Source organism: Stigmatopora argus, chromosome 8 (genome assembly GCF_051989625.1).
Source record: "Stigmatopora argus isolate UIUO_Sarg chromosome 8, RoL_Sarg_1.0, whole genome shotgun sequence".
NCBI classification, from domain to species: Eukaryota; Metazoa; Chordata; class Actinopteri; order Syngnathiformes; family Syngnathidae; genus Stigmatopora; species Stigmatopora argus.
The window spans coordinates 5,590,579-5,605,460 of NC_135394.1; the positions used below are offsets into that span (position 1 = coordinate 5,590,579).

At 37.7% G+C, this 14,882-nt stretch overlaps 1 protein-coding gene across 2 annotated transcripts in view; it reads left to right on the forward strand.

The window, feature by feature from the left end:
- Window positions 1-14,882, forward strand: part of arid3a (AT-rich interactive domain 3A) — a 40,802-nt gene extending 25,920 nt beyond the window's left edge. The window contains exons 4-9 of one of the 2 annotated variants that reach the window (XM_077608034.1): window positions 6,640-6,712; window positions 7,842-8,025; window positions 9,601-9,848; window positions 10,805-11,089; window positions 12,229-12,318; window positions 13,446-14,882. In XM_077608034.1, coding sequence (XP_077464160.1) covers window positions 6,640-6,712; window positions 7,842-8,025; window positions 9,601-9,848; window positions 10,805-11,089; window positions 12,229-12,318; window positions 13,446-13,588 — 1,023 coding nt within the window. In that variant the 3' untranslated portion in view covers window positions 13,589-14,882. Of the gene's footprint in view, window positions 1-6,639; window positions 6,713-7,841; window positions 8,026-9,600; window positions 9,849-10,801; window positions 11,090-12,228; window positions 12,319-13,445 lie in introns of both variants that reach the window. The other variant, XM_077608033.1, reaches the window with a different exon arrangement.

The window sequence follows — 14,882 nt, forward strand, 5'->3', positions numbered from 1 at the left end:
AAATAACTTCATCAAAGAAGCCTAATTTAAGGATGATATACCTTATTCATTCAGGCACTGACGTTAGGAACCCTCCTCATAGATAATTGACAGCAAGATTATACTGTTGTGTTGACGTGTGGCGGTATTTGACTTCCATCTGCCCCTCTGCTCAGCGTAACTCTCCCCGAGTTTTGGCCTCAATGAGTGGGTTTCTCGTCTTAAATTCAGCGGTTAAAAACATCGCCCGCAGATAGACAACGTCTGTCTGTTGCTGGCTTGGGAAAACGGGTCTTTGTTTATTTCTGATTCTTATCCAAATGTACAAGACATGCTATCTGATGGGAGTGTAGTGGAATGCAAGCATAGAATACATGTTCATGATGTCCTTTTCTTCATACACCGAATTTCTCCTGTCAGAGCTTAATGGGTCAGTAACAACATTGTTATCTGAAAAAAATGTGTATGTGCATGTGTGATGTTGGGGTTGTTTCAAGAGCTGAGGAAAGCTGTTTGTGAAAACATGTTGTAAAGATTTCTAAGTGTGTGTGAGTCATTTCACAAAACAATAGCGGCCATGTGATCGTTTTTTTGTTTGGGCTGTACAGATTAATGGGTTAATAATCTCTGGTTAAAATTTCTTAGATCCATGCAGATGCGAGCAGACAAAAAAATTGAGACAATCATTTTTAAATTTCATTTTTTTAAGACATTGTAACTCAAGTCGTCACATAATTGACAGGAGTCATGTCAGTATTGCTGAATTACTGCTATCATGGCACACGGTGGAATTAAAGGGACTGCAGACTCAAAAGTAAAAATGGATTTGAAAAACTATTGAAACTGTTTGTATGGTAAACAAGTGTAGCAAGTTATATTCATACTGGCAGAATGTTACTACATTAATTCCAGATTATCTAATTAATTATTCTTTGCTTCTCAGAAGGATCTAATAGTGCACCTCATTGAATAATTAAAGCATTTTTAAAATGAACACAATCGATTTAGAGGATTTGATATAAACCAGTCACTCACATGTATGTCGTTCATTGCTACTCCTACACTCGTTTCTTATTGAGTTAAAAATGTTTACCATTTACAGTGGTGTTTTACTGCACTTCTTATTAGGGCGTCAAATATCATGTGTTATTAAATCAAAGAAAACTCCCATCCATTGGTTTGAGGGAGATTAAGGGCATCCATAAATTCACTTGTTAAAATCCACAGTTGGAAAATGGCTGATTGTGTTCAAGTGCTGCATCAACTTCATTTCAGGACCTCTTTTAGGTACAATTTCCCCTCCCCCAACTTTACGAGTCACTAATGTACTCAGCAAGTTTACCTATTGAGTGTTTCACAATCCAATGCTACCCATTCCAGATGAGCACAGTTTGTTATTAAATAATGTTTATTATTTTTGAAGTTCAAATACAGAATTGAATGAGCAAATAGTGTACTGCATGCGATTGGGCAACCACATTTTGAAACTCTAATTTATGTTATCTAATAACGCCAATATGTTCTTCATACATACTGAGTGTAATTCGTACACGATGTACTACTTATTACCAGCAATCTTGTAATTTAATTACATGACTCCTTGCAAGAACACTCAGTGACTAGACGCACAGATGGCATGGATGTTTCACAATAACGAGTCAGTATTTAGTCATATACACATGAGAAATCTAAGTAAAGCACAGTATGACTGTAAAACATCAACTAACTTCTCTATCTTGAGAATACTCAGGTCCTTTAGAGAGGCAAAAAATAAGATTCATTGGAGAATTGGAAGACATTTTGCTTTCAAGATTCTTCATGTTTAAAAATGTCTGCTATATATTCATCAACAATTGGTAATAAGCTACCAAAGACTGTTTAGCCAAACTTACTGAGCAATAGTAAAATTTGGTATTATAGTTGTCATAGTAGCAGGGTTGCAAATCTGTCTGCAGAATTTATTATTATTATTATTATTCTTTTTTAAATCAGGAATAGACTGTAGTAAACTGGCTGTTATACGGCTTATGAGAAACAAACCATATAGCCGCCAAGTCTGTTGTTAATGGGACCACATTAAAAAAATAAATAAATAAATAATAAACCACCGAACCCTTCTTTGGAGCTTGTGGTGTTATAAATGATACTCCACTCTCCGCTAGGTTATGGTTTTCAGTTGCAAAGGCCTTATTTATGTGTTATGTGACACTGGTGTTCCACTGGTTTACTACTAACACCCATTTGCATTAACAGTTGAGCCCCCCACCCTTTAGAAATAAATAAATCCCCTCCTCAAACAGTATTACTTTCCACAACATGTTGATCGCAGCAAATCTACAGCAACAGGCGGTTCTGTAGTTACTGATTATTTTTACCATAAACCATGTTTTTTTTTCTCCCTACCTTTGAGGCCTCCTTTATAAATTATCAGCAAAAGGGCAGTTGCTGACCTACATACAGGGATAGGGTGGGATCCACCTGTTTTACACCAAATTAGTATAGACATTCAGTAGTTGTAAAGTGGTAAATGCTGTCAATTTGATAAAAAAATGTTTCCAGGGAAAATATACCAAATGTATGTTCCGTTTTTGTGTTGTCATTTAAGTGAAAATGCATGTGCTCACTTTTACATACAATTATTTTCTTCCTGGGACATGAACTGATTCCCAGTAATACCAGTTAGACTGCCTTTATAGTCGTTTTTGTTAATTCTGCTTGTTTATCTGAATACCAATGCTTTAATCCAGGAGGGGCCCAAACCCCTGCTCACACGTTGGGAACATGAAAACCTATAAACAACAAGTAAGTCTACACCAACCACACCCAGCTCTGCCTGATAAGGTATGTGTGTGGGGGTGTAGGTGGTGGCAGGGGAGATATAATGTGCATTAGCAGTATCATAGTCACTGAACCGGGGAGAATGAAGCATAAAACAATTTAATCTCATAGCTTTGGAATTGGAACAGAAATGGAAAAAGGGTTAAAATGGTAGCTAAACTGGTTGTCATAAACAGAGTCGAACCAGATGTAGAGTTAAGGTTTATGGTTTAGATGAGTAATTTGGTGTTTAGTAAAGATAAGAGTGGAGAGTGGCATGCATAATGCAGGTTGTTCTTTTTGGTAAACCAAATGTCTCTTTTAGGTTGAGTACTGTGCCTGCAGAACCAAATTGCATGGCCGCCAATGATCGTTATAATTAATTGTTTAATAAATCATATAGAGGTTCTTTTTGTTTGACAGATAAATTAGCATTTTTTAATTCAGTGCACTTTTGCATTTTTGATAAAGGAGATACCATCATCATGTATATAGTGTATGTATGTGTATATACATGTATATGTGTATGTGTATATATATATATATATATATATATATATATATATATGTGTATATATGTATATGTATATATATATGTATGTATGTATGTATATATATATATATATATATATATATATATATATATATATATATATATATATATATATATATATATATATATATATATATATATATATATATATATATATATATATGTATGTATCTTTTACATGGCAAACCAAGAACTCTATTAGTCAGCGCACAATCATGCCTTGTTTGCTAATTCTTAACCTGTGACAGCAAAATGACAACCCGAATTGTGAAGTGGCATGAATTTGACCTGAATTGTCAGGCATTCTGTAATTGAGGTGCGCCAAACCTACCCTGCATTCAGATCTCTTAACCTCTAATTGACGAAACTTGCTGTTATCACATCCAGTCTGACACAAGGGATTATGTATGTCTACATCCGTGTTAACAGTGCGTGCTAACTAGGACTTGAAAATGGATACTGAATAGCCAAAGGGATAACTGCACATTTGACACAATAAAGTCTAGCTGACAATTTCCCCATTGTGCACTGAAACCTCATACATAGCGAGCTCACATCTTTTACAGTTAATGAAAATCAAAGGTAAATACTATAGATATTAAGGCTTATCATTAGCCTTGTATCAGATTCATTAAATCTGCGCTTTGCTATATTCTCATCATATTTTGACACGAATTCCGTGATGCATCCATTAGTCATGATTGTGAAGGCATACCTATAGTGGTCAGTTTTTACACAAAAGACGAATTCACTCCTCCAATTTAATCATAAAGCAACAGAAATAAATGAACATTTGAGTGATACTTTTAGAATGCTGGTGTGGAATTTCAACATGATGGACTTTTTTATGACTAAAATATTTGCCACAGTCACTAGTTGCTTGGGAAATATTTGTTGTGTGATATAAAGAGGGACGAATGGAGAGCAAATAAAGAGTAGTTGTGTGGTGGGGGATGGGAGAAAGGGGGTCATTTCAAAGATTTATGGTGCGGCACTTCACAAAATGCATGCATCCTGTAATTAAAACTCCCCCCTTGTCTCCAGCAGCCCTGTACATTAGCAGGAGCCCCCACCCCATCTCATTTTGGTGCATTCATTCTAGCAACCCCCTTCATACACACACACACACACATAGACACAGATAATAAGATCTGATGGCAGTAGCTTGAAGTCTTTAATGAGGGTTGAACAATAAGGGCCAGTCTGTTGCTGGTTAGAGGCCACTTCTTTGACATCCTACACAACTTCAGCTGTGCAAGCTTTTCATTTCCTCTCAGTGTCAGCTTTGGGCGAGAACGCGACAGCAAGTGCGCTCCCGTTTGTACAAGTTGACATCGATCACATCACAACAAGACCCCAGACAAACTACAACTTTAGTTTTGCCAGTGTCAGTCAGTCACACCTTTGTGGAGAACTTGCTCGTTCGTGTCAGTAATGTGGCAATTATTGGTCACAAGACTATAAGTAAATTAGGGTAGTTGATAAAAATAGAGTGGAGTTGTTGTTGTTGTATAGAGTTTTGTAGTAGAATATTTTCCAGACTATGAATCTAATGATCTAATCCCGTATTTTCTGGACTATAAGTCGCACCTGAGTATTCGTCGCACCAGCCCAAAATGCATAATTAAGAAGGAAAAAACATACATAAGTCGCACTGGAGTATAAGTCGCATTTTGGGGGGAAATTTATTTGAACACCAAAAACATGTCATTTTGAAAGGCAATTTAAAATTACAATTAAATATAGAACAACAGGCTGAATAAGTCTACGGTATAGTAACGTTACTTGACTGACATGCCATGCCTGGTAATGTCAGTAACAACGTAACATATTAAGAGGTATTCAGATAACTCTAGCCTAAAGAACATTCTAACAAGTTTACGAAACTATCAGTTTCACTCCAAATTACTAAATCCAATGAAATCTTATCGGGAAAGTAAATCATGAGTGCCGACTTTGTTTTAGAATCAAATTAAAATGAGGAGTATAGATGTATATTAAATTTCCTGATTTTCCCCCTTTTAAATCAATAATTGTAATTTTTTAATCCATTTTTTCTGTTTTTAGTTCAAAAATCATTTTATAAAATCTAAAAATATATAAAAGAAGCTAAAATAAACTTTGTTTTAGATCTATAAAAAAACTGAATATCCAGGGCTTTTAATCCAGTTCTTTTAATCAATTTATTTAAAAAAATCTAAATATTATATCTAAAATGGTCCGGCCCACGTGAAATCAAGTTGACGTTAACGCGGCCCACGAACCAACCCCAGTCTGACACCCTTGGTCTACAATATAATTTTTCCATTTATTCCATTATACGTGGGAGGAGCATAGCGACATTTGGTATTAATATTCTAGGGATGTATATGCTTTGATGGAGACCAATTTGTTTTATTTTTTTTTGAAGCCTGAGTAATTCATTATAATATAATTTATTGTCTGTCGATTTGGAGTTAGCCACTGAAGGGCATGTGCAGTCTTTGTTACAGACTTCTACCTGTTGTAGCGCACTAGTGCTTGTTTGGTAAATTAAAGGAAGTGCGCCATCAATTCCAAAAGATACAGTAAATGAATTAAATATACAGCTGGTTCTGTGATTGTGTATTCCTGCCCATTATAAACAGTATGTGAAACATTGTTTTGCAGGTAATTTCAGTTTTGAGAAAGTATGGGCCAAAGATGAACCCAGGAAAACAATTATTACATTGTTGTTTTGTTTCATTGTGTTCTTTATATATTCCATTGCTTAATGCAATAAAAGAGCAAAAACAGATCATTAAATTGTTTGTTTTAAAATTACTGTTAATTGTTCACAAGAATGGTTGATGAAAGATTTTTTTTCTGTTGGAAAAATCAATAATCATTTCAGCTCAGGGAGGTTAATGTCTTCCTGTGATGTTTGTTCTCCTAATTATGCAACGGAAGGGTCAACCTGAGGTTGGAGTTCCTCAGCTTTCTCACTGATGCAATATCATTTTTATGCTCATTTATGCTCGGAAAAAAACAACATTTTCTGCCCAGATCTTTGCATGTTTTTCATTCTTTTTTATGTACATTTGAGCTGGCAGTTGGATTCCCAAATTTTCCTTCTTTCATTTAAAAAAAAAATATTTTCTTACATTTTAAAACAATTGTTTACAATGTGTGTTTTGTTGCTCTACTTTTTGTCAAATCTGAACGTTTAAAACAATTGTTTACAATGTGTGTTGTTGTTGTGGCTCTACTTTTTGTCAAATCTGAATGTTTAAAACATCATTTCATCTTCCACCTCTTTTTTTTTTTTACAGCTGTACGAACTAGATGGTGACCCAAAAAGGAAAGAATTTCTGGATGACCTTTTTAGCTTCATGCAGAAAAGAGGTGAGCAGTATACATAGCCACAATAAATGTTACAGAGAAATGTAATATATGTATATGTCAAATAAGAACATGCTACAATAATTCAATAAAATAATCAGAATAATTTGTAAAGTTAGTTTAAAGTCAATGTATTACTAGATTATTATGATTTTGTTAATTTAAGAAAAATAGACCGATCAATTTAAAGAATGCAGTTAGGCGAATCAATGCGTATCGGATGATTATTGTTTGAGGAAAATGAACTACAATCTCTCAACATTATTTAGCCTGCGGTGTCAGACTCAAACTCGCGCTTTTTACGGCCGTGTACGGAGAGGGTGATCCCTCACATGAGGCCCACCTAGAGCTGTGTGCTCATCTTTCTCCCAGCTGGGTGGGGTCTTTATTCAATTCAGAGATGATTGCTTGATGGTCATATAGCCTGGTTCCCAGGATGTGCTTGCAATAAAGACATATATTGTATCAAAGCCTGGGCACAGATCAGTTTCCATTCACATGCTGAAACACGCACACACATTCTGACCTAACAGCCAGGTTTGAAAAAGGAGGGTGAACCATTACATTTTACCAGTTTGATAGTGGAAATGCTCAGTGGTTCCGAACAAAAAAAACAATACCAAAAATACCAAATACATTAGTGTGACAGCTTGGTGATTCATGAGAATTAGATCAGAAGTCAACAATACAAGATGGAAGACAAAAGATGTGTGTGTAGTATAAGGGAAAAATGCCAACACAACATGATGTGAGTCATAACTTGGTGGGCGGGTCTGCTGAGTTGAATGTGAGAAGCTGACTGCGCCCTCTGTAGGTCATTAAGGTTTTCATTGATACACTACAATTCAATACCTGACACCTGATTGATTGATCAGCATCAATGTTTGTATGATTTTGAGTCCGAATAGTCTCTCTGTGTGCTCGATGACTGGCGACCATTCAAGGGTGTAGTCCCCCTTTTGCCCGAAGTCAGCTGGGATAGGCTCCAGCACCCCTTGACCTTCACAAGGATAAACATTGTTGTAAATGGTTGAACGGGAAAACTACAATTTAGAATGAAAACATGATTTTCTAGGAACAATGTTAATATAACTTTGAAAGTTGAGCGCTGACTGAAGATGTCTTGTTGCAGGAACCCCTGTGAATCGTATTCCCATCATGGCCAAGCAGGTGCTGGACCTGTACATGCTCTACAAACTGGTGACGGAGAAGGGCGGTCTAGTGGAGGTCATCAACAAGAAACTTTGGAGAGAGATCACAAAGGGACTCAATCTGCCTACCTCAATCACCAGTGCAGCCTTCACCCTTCGCACACAGTCAGTAACCACACACACTTCATGCCCGTACAACCATTTTATGAAAACACGATCCACACATCCTTATATTTCCATGCACTCCATGTGTTGCAAATGAGAGTAGTTGGAAGTGTGGCGAATTGGATACCATGTCTATTCTCTGTTAAGCCTTTGACTACCTTATGCACATTTTTGCACAAATTTAAACATCCTTATGACAGGCCTAAAATACCAGAAATGCACCGTACACCAAAAAACGTTTTCAAGTTAATGGCGATTGAGGGCTGAGGTACCAGCTCACCTGGTACCTGGATGACGACAAGTATCTTATGATGTCAAAGCTTTGCTGATGACCACGTTTAACTGTTTTAGATTAGATTAGATTAGATAACTTTATTCATCCCATATTCGGGAAATTTCACTGTCACAGTAGCAAATAAGATAATAAACAAATAAATAATTTTACATAAACATACGGTTTGAGTGGAGGAAGGAAACTGGTGACTCAACTCAGGAATCTTTTTACGGTTGGTGTAAGTTTTTAAAAGTTTGCGGCAGGTGCTGTTTTATTTGAATGTTAGCTTGCCAGAAAATATATCTCAATACCTTATATAGACTAGCTTTATTTTCACACTATTTTACTAATAACTCAAATTTTTAAAGAGCAAACTTAATTTTGTCATGGTGCACACTACTGTCCAGTGTTCCCTCTAAGCTGCGCGCGTGCGCAATTGCGCACTACTCTCGTCCTCGCTGCGCAGCAGCAATCATATGGCGCGCAGTAAAAAAAAAAAAAAAAAATCGGATTTTTTTTTTTTTTTTTTTTTTTTTTTTTTTTTTTTTTTTTACCCCTTTCCCCATGATGGCGCCGTTTAAGCGGCAGCAAGTGGCAGTAGCTCTGTCCACTTATGTTTTTCGTGTTTTACAGCATGTTTTACATGAAAAATGGACAGGTCGCCGAATGGACGTTCCGCCGAACGTTCATTCGGCGACCTGCCCGTCTGTCAAACGTCCGTCGGCGAAACGTCTTTAGGCGAATCATCCGAGTACCGATGATGTCGCTCACACTGGTACTCAGTGCGCTCAGGGAGGTTGACTTTCTGCTCAGACCAACGAAAAATTAGAGGGAACATTGCTACTGTCTATTAGATGTTGTCTATTCATCTCATCTCATCTCATTTTCTGAACCGGTTTGTCCTCACTAGGGTCGTGGGGGGTGCTGGAGCCTATCCCAGCTGACTTCGGGCCAGAGGCAGGGGACACCCTGAATTGGTGGCCAGCCAATCGCAGGGCACAAGGAGACAAACAACCATTCACACTCACACTCATATTTTAGAGTGTCCGATCAGCCTACCATGCATCTCTTTGAAATATGGGAGGAAACCGGAGTACCCAGAGAAAACCCACGCAGGCCCGGGTAGAACAATGCTTACTCCACACAGGTGGACCGACCTGGATTTGAACCCAGGTCCCCCACTGTGAGGCCGACACGCTAACCACTCAGCCGCCGGGCAGCCCTTGTCTGTTCATATAGTGTAAAAATCACTTGCTCGTGATTGTTTCATTATTTGAATTTGATTTTTCGCTTTCTATCAGATACATGAAGTACCTGTACCCATATGAATGTGACAAGAGGGGGCTGAGCAACCCCAACGAACTTCAGGCCGCCATTGACAGCAACCGCCGAGAAGGCAGACGACAAAGCTTTGGAGGGTCTCTCTTCACATACTCTCCCAATGGGACACCCACCATGCTGTCTTCACCCAAGCTCTCCACGCCCAGCATGGGCTTGACCGTAGGCACCAACGGTGCCTCTCTCACCCCAATCCAGAAGATTAAAAAAGGTGACAGCATGACACTAATTATTTTTGGAAATGAGGAATGATGAAACACTCTATACACTTTTGAAACGAGATACCGACACACATCGGTAAAGGCATGCCCCGTTCAGATCAGAGTGGTGTGGTCACACAGACCTGACGTTGCCGATAGTCAAAGTCAAACAACTTCCGGTTCACATTACCTTAAAATAAGGGAAGAAATGTAAATAAAATCGGGTAACATGTACGCTCCATGTTGCACTGTTGATTTGTTAAGCGTCCCTAAACACACCGTGCGTCTGACAAACTTTTGTTTGCATATAAACTATTAAAAAGCCTTACTACGCTCATTTCACCCCTAATGCTTTCACCATAACCTTCAGAATCTTATTGTTTTATTTTAAACTATTTTAGTTTTTTTATATTAGGTATTTGGATATAAATTTAAATCGGAAAATTCGGAACCCCGTCGTAAACTCAGAGAATCTGTATATTGTCAGAATTTAAAATCATTTATATTTATACTAAAAAGCAGTGAAAACAGAGACGTGTGGAGAGGAATCTGATAATTAGTAGTCGGCGGTGTAGTACTTGAACACGTTCCATGAACCAAAAGTTGGGAACTAGTCTATATTTTGAGCACATGTGAACTCAATCCAGTATGGGTTGGCTTCGTTCATTTTAGTTCCACTCTTCAGATTGTCATTTAAGAGTGCCAGGTTTCATTAGAGTAATACACAGGAAGATATTGAACCCCGATCTCAAAATTGTGAAGCAGACGTGGCAACCAATAGCCCACCAGGCCGCTCATATTTAAAATTTAATTTGTAAAAAAAAAATAGACTTAGAAATGAAGTAGTTTATTGTCATGTCATCTTATTTGGATGAGATCAAGTCGTTCAAAAGCTAAAAATGTATTTATTTTGGAGCCTCGTGGTGTGAAGTATATTTTTGAAAATGTGTTTTCCTCCATCCAGAAGAAGAGGGCGGTCAGGCTTACCATGGAGTTGGTGTACCTCGCATGCCAGTGGGAGCCCTAGCGGGTCACTCGGTGGCTGCCGTGCAGGCGGCGGCCCAGGCGGCCATGGCGGCTCAGGTTGCAGCTTTGGAACAGCTGAGGGACAAATTGGAGGCGGGAGAACCGCCGGAAAAGAAAATGGCAGTGCCAGCAGAGGAACATCATCGGCTGCTGCAGAGAGCGCTGCAACACAACTTGCTGGCCATGACAGCCCAGATCCCTATGAACATCCGAATCAACCAACAAGGTAATGGGGCAGTGTGGGTGATGATGTGGAAAAAAATCTAGCGAAGGTTGAGATAACGGATTAAATCTGAGGATATCGTTGGATTCGTTCAACACCGGCTTAATAATAGAAAGAGAAAATGAGAGGAAGAAAAAACTAACTGCTGTGTATGTAAATGTGCAACACATGAAAAGCACCAAAGTACTTCTTGACACCTTTTAGGTTGTCGTTATTTTGCCGTTTTACCTCAGAATTTTGTGACATGCGTTCAACATACATTTCTGGTGTTTAAACACATGCTTGACATGTTACCTCAAACCCCAACACCTGGAGATGAGGGAGTGGACCTAAATGTTGACCTGTTTTGTGTATGGAATGTGCACACAAACATGCAACCACGTGTGTCGTGTGGGGGGGGATTCCCTATCTTTGCTAGAGAACACTTTCCTGCTTTCCTGCCGTTACCGTTGGTTTCATGTCTGCAGATGTCTGGGTACAGATTTTACTTGTCACTCTGGACACATGATAAATGTGTCTACACTTACAGTTATAACTGAAGTGACAAGTGCGAGTCAATGATGCAGCTGGCTGACCGTTGATTTTGTTCATCAATACTGCTATTTAACTGAAGTTTGTTATTCTTATAGCCCAAATGTATGTTTGGTCTCTTGGTTTTCCTCCAAAAATGTATGCAAATAGGTTTTTCCTTCACTCATGCATGTGTGGAAGATAGTTGGTCTGTTTTTCAGAAAACAATCTTAATTATTCTAAAGTACATTTTGAAGCTGGCAATCTTCCACTCCACACTTCGAACAAGTCGAATTAGTAAAAATGCACAAATGAGCTGTTACAGAACAAGTTTTACCAAGTACTATAATGACAAATTTTTGGAAATGTGCTTATTCATTAATATATAAGTGGATATTTATAATTGTGTGCCCCAAAACTTCAGGTTAGAGGTGACTATTATCCTAAATGTAATTCTGTATGTATCAATGTACTAAACCCTACTTTAAAGGTTAAAACAACCTACCCAGGCAGGATTGGACCCCCACTATTTATTCCAACTGTGATCCCCGACAAACAAATACATTTTAACATTGGCCTGATTGCATTGTTTTTGCTAATACAGCTTTTCCTATTGGGTTGTCATGTTTCAGATGGCAGGCAGGACACTGCCATGAATCTCGCAACCAATGGCACAAGCAGCATTAGCATGTCAGTCGAGCTCAACGGAGTCATATACACTGGTAAGTTGCTCCACTTCAGTTCACAGCTATTTTCCATTCATTTAAAATGAGTAACTCTAAATGCAACTTTAATCTGATGTAACTTTTATTAAAGGAATACTATAGACAAGATGTTATAACCTATATTTTAAATGTGCACATCTTCTTTATCAGGCTATGTTTACCTAAATATGCATTTTAAGTAGATGCAGTAACAAGTTGAGAGAGTTCATTAAAATATAAAAGAATAGTGGATAACAATAATAATAAATAAATACATAAAGCTGACATAAAATAATCAATAAAATAAATTATTATAAAAATATATACATATACATGATGCAAATTAGCGAGGCATCTATGGTAACCAAAAAAAAAACATTGAGGGTACTTTGATCTGGAATGTGGTTATTTTTGCAACAAGGGAAACAAGGGGTCAAGAATGTGACATATAATTTCCTTATGTAGTTTTACTATTTGTCAACAAAACCATATGCAGTCGGCTGGTTGTTAAGCAATGACAAATCGCATATCTTCGTTCTCAGAAACAAGACAAACAACAAAACGTCAACATTACCAAACATATTTTCAAGATACAGTAGTATAAAGTAGGGACGCTCCAATTAATTCATCAATCATTAATCATTATCATCCAATTTACGGGTGATCACTAATCTATGCTTTTCATTACCCATGTATTATACATCATTTACTGCTATTTTCCATGCATGCAAGTTTTCTTTTAGGGAATACCGCACACTCAAATTCCAGCTGCTGAATCTATAAGTCTTCATTCAGGGTACTCCGTTCAGTTTCTGCATTTTATGCTAGTATTTATTATTATTGGCTGAGATGCTGTTACGTAGAGTTTTTTTTGTTCAAGTGCCAAATTGTGTAAAAACATTGAGAAACAGTAATTTAGCGAAAACAAGTCGGTTTAGACCTGAGTTTGGGTTGATAAAACAGCAAACTGCTTTAAGTCCAAGTTAATGCCTCCTTTTCGGAATTTATTTCTTAATATACTTATAATTAAAATAATTTATTATTTAAATAATTTATTACTTCATTACTGTCACAAATCTGGTCTTTGAAAGAGAAGTTGTTTTGTGTAGGATTCAGTTTTTGCCTTTTTTTTCTTTTTTTTTCAGGTGTCCTTTATGCTCAGGCAGGAGCTGGGTCAGCCCCTGCAGGTGCGTCCCTCTCAAATAAGCCCGTCGGCAGCCGTGTATCTCCTCATCATCTGCAGCAGCAGACTACACCTACCTCAACATCCAGCAACCCAGTGTCTTAACAAATCCTCAGCCTTTCCCATTTATTACTATTATTTTTTTTACAACCATGCTACTAAAGCCAAAAAAAAACCCAACCTCATTTTCTATATAGTCTATGCCAAAAAGAGGACGCATACGTAAAAGATAAAAACTAACTCAATCACTTGAAGTACACTCTCAGGTTCTGTCGTAGACTCACCTCTTTTGTTCTTGGCCACCGTGATTTTGGAGGAACATATCCCAACAGAGAGCCAGTATATGTTAAACAAAAATGTATGTACAACCTGTGAATTATTTATTTCTACATACATATACAGTTTATGCAAGAACAAAAGAGATGGCTATAACCAGAAAGGGGTCATGCACTGTTTACACTCGCAAACACAGCTACTGACTGACAGTAATATTTTCTCCTCTCGGGGGGAGATTTTCTTCTGCCTTTTGTCGTTTTCTATTATTTCTACTCTTTTATCATTCAAAGCTCTCGCTGCAGGAAATCATTTATATATTTAGAATTTTATCAAAAGAACAGATTGCAAATGATCTTCTATTTTTCACCAGAAAATCTTTAAAATGATATGTCCTTTCTCCAGGGTGCAGTTCTTTGCACCACTGTGACCTACTCGTGTGCAAACTAAATACCTTCTTTGCACAGCTGCCGTGGTTTATCGGTCATTAATAATATATTTGCTTGGACCGGGTGAAGCGACGTCCTCGCTATGTCCACTTCATTGTGCTGGTTATAGAGCTGTATCGAATCTGCTTTTTCTGCACTTCAACATGGCATCTCCATTATGTTCGTGCATACGTCACATGAATGAGACTCGGATTGTCTACGTGCTTGGAAAATGTTTCTTTCCTTTCCTTCCTGGTCTTACTCTTTTTTTTTCTTGTGAAGTGATTGTCTTGAGGTCAGATGCATGCTTTTATTGGTAGGTAAAGAAAATAGATTTCCTTTCAGGAACGCACAGGACCTGTCTGTCCACGTAAACAATTGTTGTCATGACGATGCTTGGACAATCAGGTGTCAGGATGTGCTAGCGGTATCTCAGAGGACCTGATGGGGTTTAAAGTTAAATATGGTGCTTTCTTGTTGTGATTTTGTTATAGGTGTCAGATACATATGTATTTTGTGTGTGTGTGTGTTTTAAGCATGATTTTGTGCTTCTCATCTAAGTGCTTCTTATCTTATACTGCTGTTTGGAGGACCAGATCATCCTGAAAATCAATTCAATCGTTGAAATTGTGTTACGTCTCTGGCGTTATTCAACTGTACTCGGACGTTTCGTCGAAAGACGTTTGGTCCCCAGACGT